The sequence below is a fragment of the Trypanosoma cruzi genome, genomic scaffold (assembly GCF_000209065.1).
Source record: "Trypanosoma cruzi strain CL Brener 1047053516311 genomic scaffold, whole genome shotgun sequence".
NCBI classification, from domain to species: Eukaryota; Euglenozoa; class Kinetoplastea; order Trypanosomatida; family Trypanosomatidae; genus Trypanosoma; species Trypanosoma cruzi.
The window spans coordinates 2263-6555 of NW_001849039.1; the positions used below are offsets into that span (position 1 = coordinate 2263).

The window sequence follows — 4293 nt, forward strand, 5'->3', positions numbered from 1 at the left end:
ATGGTTGGCACTTCCCAGAGCTTGCGAAGGAGGTGCCCGAGCCGCTTAAATACGCCAAAGTCGCGCTACTCATTGGTAGCCGCAGTACACTGGAGGAGCGTGACGCCGAGGAGGTCACGCAGCAGATAGCCGATATACTTGAGGGAGACGAGGCCCTCGCAGCCCGTGTATACGAAAAGGCCGTGACGTCCATGGGTGGGGACATGGCGGAGGTGGATTGGTTGAACATCCGCGCCTTCATGGAGCGTGTGACATCGCTGGGTTACTACCGAGAGTCGCTGCAGCAGTACCTTGTTGAAAAAATGATGCTCGTTGCGCCAAACTTGACGGAGCTGATGGGACAAAACATCGGTGCGAAGCTCATTTCAAAGGCGGGCTCACTGACAAACCTCGCCAAGGCGCCTGCCAGCACCATTCAGATCCTTGGCGCCGAGAAGGCACTTTTTCGCGCCCTTAAGAAACGTAAGGGCAACACACCGAAATACGGGCTTATCTTTCACTCGACATTTATTCAGCGCGCAGCGAAGGAGCACCGCGGGAAGATCTCACGCTATCTCGCCAACAAGGCTGCCCTTGCCTGCCGCATTGACTGCTTCATGGAAACTCCTCCGGCTGTCTTTGGTGAGAAGCTGCGGGAGCAGGTGGAGGCGCGGTTGAACTTCTTCGACACGGGCAACAGGCCGCCAACAAACATGGTCGCCATGGCCGAGGCACTCGAGCAATACCAAAAAATCCTCCGCAAGCGCTCCAAGAGGCAACGTGAGGCCCAGTCCGCAGCAGGAGGCAATGGTGATGACGAGGTTAAGCAGGAAGTGCCAAAGAAGAAACGTGCACGCCGTGAGGAGGTGCAGTAAATACAAATACATATATATTTTGTTTACTGTGTGTTTGTGTGTATTGGACGTAATAAAAAGCGTGAGGCGGTGGTGTGAAGAAGCAAAGCAAAGCAAAAAAAAAAAAAATGGGCCGAGGTGCATCGACTGTTGTCGCGGTGGATGGATGACGCACGCAGAGGCGCGAGGGGAGGAGAGGACGATGCGTTTTTATTTTCTCTCTGTGCATGTTGTTCGTGTCTTCTCCACTTGCACCGCGTGTCATTGACCCTCTGTTTGTGTTCACTGCACTGCCGTCACCCCGCACCGGGTACCTTTTGATAAAAGAAGAAGAAGAAAAAAAAAGGAAAAAGAAGGAAAGAAAGGAAGAAAATCCGCCAACAGCTTCAGGCGAAGCAAAAAAAAGAAAAAAAAAACAATCAAAAATAAAAGACGTTGAAAAAAGGGGGGAAAAAAAAAGAAAAAAGAAATAAAGAAGAAGGTTGACGTGTCGTGCTTATAGCCCTAACAATATTGGCATCGGCAGCGAGGTGGGAGGAATTGTTTACATGACGGATAAGGCGGGAAACGAGGACGGAGATGCGAAGGTCCGGCGAGTGCCGGCAGGCTCTTTGTGTTCTCCGACATGTCCCATGTACGTTTGTGTGTGATGCCGTCGCCTCACATGTCCATGTTTTACTCTGGACAAAGTGAGTCCTTTTTCCTTCTTTTTTTTTACTTCATTTTTTTTTTTTTTTTTTTGATTCTGTTTGTCTATTCCTCCCCGTCCTGAAGTGTTCTGCGAGGAATTCCGCTGTGCAGGCTGGAGGCACACAAACACACACTCTCTGCATCTGTAATTTTATTATTGTTTTTTTTTTTTTTTTTGTAGAAATGTCGGCTTGTAGCCCGTTGCGGTTCAGTGAGGAGGACGCAGTGGTACTGGACCGCTGGATAGATGCTGTCTGCGGCGAAGAGATGCAATTTCCCGCTCACAGGCGGGGCCAGTTTGCCGCCTACAAGCAACACCTGGAGGGGATTCGTGCAGCGGACGGTCATTCGCTCTTCCACCAAATGTCCCGCTCCGGTACGCGAGAAACGTTAGCCCTGCAGAACGCGCTGTCGGTTTTGAAGCAGTTGTGTAGGTGTGATATGGAGGAGACGGAAAAGGTTAGGAAGGAGATTCAGGCTGTGAAACGCACATTACATGAGAGGTCAATGGCTGTAAAGGAAGAAAAAATGGACGGATCCCCCGCACCATCTCCACAAGTAACATCGGGATTTAATCCTGTTCCCGCTGCAGAGAGCAGCCACGATGCATACGAAAGTCCTATGAAAGTCGCGGAGCGTTACGTTGCGGAGATTGACCGTCAACGGGAGTCGAACCGCAAGAATATGGAATTGTGCCATGGGCGGAAACTGAAGCTGCTTGATCAGCGCAACCGGTTGTTGGAGGAGGAAAATGCACTTCGTGAAGCGGAACAATCCGTCACATCTCAGTTTGATGAAACGAGTGTGGCACTTGCCAGAAAACGTGACGCGTTGGCGCTGGAGCAGGCAGCGTGGAAGGAGCTGCAGCAGTCCAGCACTTGCGCAGAGGCGCAAGGCGCGGGAAACATGAACGCTGCAAAGGACGAAGAAGAAGAAGAAGAAGAAGAAAAAAAGAAGGAACACGTGTACGCCCTGGCGGAGGCACGCTCATTACTGAATGAGGCAAGCATCAAAATTGCACAAACGCAGGCAGAGCTGGGCTACCAGGATGGTTCCCATGCGGTGCGTTTTCGTCAGGCGCGTCAGCGACTAAAAGACTGGCAGGAAATGGCGGAACAAATTCGCCGCATACACGACCAGCTGCAAGCACGGACACGCGTGATTAGCATGGTGGTCGAAGCCAACGCCGTGGCGCTGGAGGCGGAGAGCGGGCTTGGCCAGTTGGAACGGCTGCGGAAACTTAACCAACTTCTTCTTGAGAAGTCCGCCAAAATACTTGGCCTGCGCCCTGAAGGGAAAGAGGAAGGGGGAAAAGGAATCGTCAGCAGTGCGCCTGGCCGGGGTGAGGGGGTCTTGCGAGACCTGTTCACCAGTCGCCAAAGTGTGGCATCCTCCGTGTCCATGACGGACGCGGCGAGTTCCTTGTCAACCCCCCGGCGTCGCTCCTCCGTCTCACAGACGACACCAACTGTTGCCGTGACGGACATCTCTTTTTCGCCTGTGGTCGGTGACGCAATGAGCCCCAATGCACACCGGTCGTCTTTGGAAAAGGAGCGGCGGCACCGCCAGGCATATGCCCTTTTGACGGACTTGCAGCGATGGGAAATGGCGCTGGTAAAGGAGGCTGCAGCGCTTTACGGCATCTGTGAAAAGGGGATTGGTTCAGCGTCTGCAACAAACTCTTCGGAGTCACCGAACGCGACTCTACAGGAACTCCGCAGCATGCTGCTCGAAGCATAATATGTGGGGTGCTAAAAAGTAAGCAAATATTCAATATAGAATTACTTTTTTAGTGTATAATTACATATGTACATGCGTACTTACATATCTAGTTATTTATTTGTATGCATTCTTTTAATGGTATGGAGGAAGCGGAAATATGCGTATCCTCTTGTTTTTGTTTATTGTTTTGTTTTGTTTTGGATCCCTTGTTTGTTTGTGTGTGTGCATGTACATGTGTTTGAGGTTCCGTGTGTGTGTTTTCTATTGCTGATTCGCTGGACATCTTTCCGGCGGTGTTGCCTGGCCATCCCGCCTTCAATGGTGTCGACACCGCCGGCTGGTATCGCTCCTTGCCACCAAAACCGCGTCCTTCGAGGCGTATCTTCTGTGGGAGCGGACATGACGGGTAGTGCGCACACCTGAGACACCGCACACACAAACACAAACACCTCTCATCGGCGGTGATGTCGCCCCACCAAATGGTGTTGTCACCGCACGTTGGACGCGGTTCCGCATGACGGCACTGTTGCTGCGCGAGATGAGGAAGTGTGTGGGGGGAAAAAAAAAAAAAACTCCCCCGGCATTGTGAGGGCTGCATGAAATGACCGGAGTCGTGGAACGCCTTTAAAAAAAGGGCAGATTGGTGATTTCTGTATGAATGTCGCAGTCCTTTTTGCCTGAATGGCTGGGGCTGGTGTTTTTTTTTTTTTTTTTCATTTTTTTTTTTTTTTTTGTGTGTGTGCGCATTGTCGTTATCGTGTTTTTTTTTTTTTTTTTTTTTTTGATTTTTTTTTTTTTTTTTAAGGGGGGGAGTCGTTTGTTCGCAGAGAATTGTGACTGGAAGGAAAAATCAGTTGTGGGATAAACGCAGCGATTTGTTCCCTTTTTTTTTTTGATTGCCGCCTGCTTTTTTGAGTAACACGAAAACACTGCACACACACACAAATACACGCGTCCCTTTTCTCTTATTTGATGATAAGGCCAGTTTTACGCACACGCAAACACTTCTCTGTGGCTGTGCGCGTGAGGCTTCATTTTTGTTTATTTA

General features: G+C 50.3%; 3 protein-coding genes across 3 annotated transcripts, besides 8 other annotated features; all 3 read left to right on the forward strand.

Annotated features, from left to right (window-relative positions):
• Positions 1 to 854, forward strand: Tc00.1047053506189.10 (nucleolar protein, putative; the record flags this gene model as incomplete). Its single annotated transcript, XM_798204.1, has 1 exon — positions 1 to 854. A coding segment is annotated over one exon (854 nt), but the record flags the coding sequence as incomplete, so codon positions are not given.
• Positions 1 to 3566: a sequence feature (heterozygous, Esmeraldo-like haplotype).
• Positions 1156 to 1206: a sequence feature (A-rich).
• Positions 1231 to 1313: a sequence feature (A-rich).
• Positions 1531 to 1574: a sequence feature (T-rich).
• Positions 1670 to 1700: a sequence feature (AT_rich).
• Positions 1707 to 3263, forward strand: Tc00.1047053506189.20 (hypothetical protein, conserved; the record flags this gene model as incomplete). The annotated part of the gene is made up of 1 exon (XM_798205.1): positions 1707 to 3263. The coding sequence occupies one exon, from the start codon at positions 1707 to 1709 to the stop codon at positions 3261 to 3263; it is 1557 nt and encodes a 518-aa protein (XP_803298.1).
• Positions 2448 to 2480: a microsatellite.
• Positions 3567 to 4293: a sequence feature (areas merged during assembly that could not be assigned to a particular haplotype. This can correspond to areas where the two haplotypes were merged or to regions with more than two copies in the genome that were merged during assembly.).
• Positions 3943 to 4047: a sequence feature (T-rich).
• On the forward strand, positions 4218 to 4293 carry Tc00.1047053506189.30 (hypothetical protein, conserved; the record flags this gene model as incomplete). Its single annotated transcript, XM_798206.1, has 1 exon — positions 4218 to 4293. A coding segment is annotated over one exon (76 nt), but the record flags the coding sequence as incomplete, so codon positions are not given.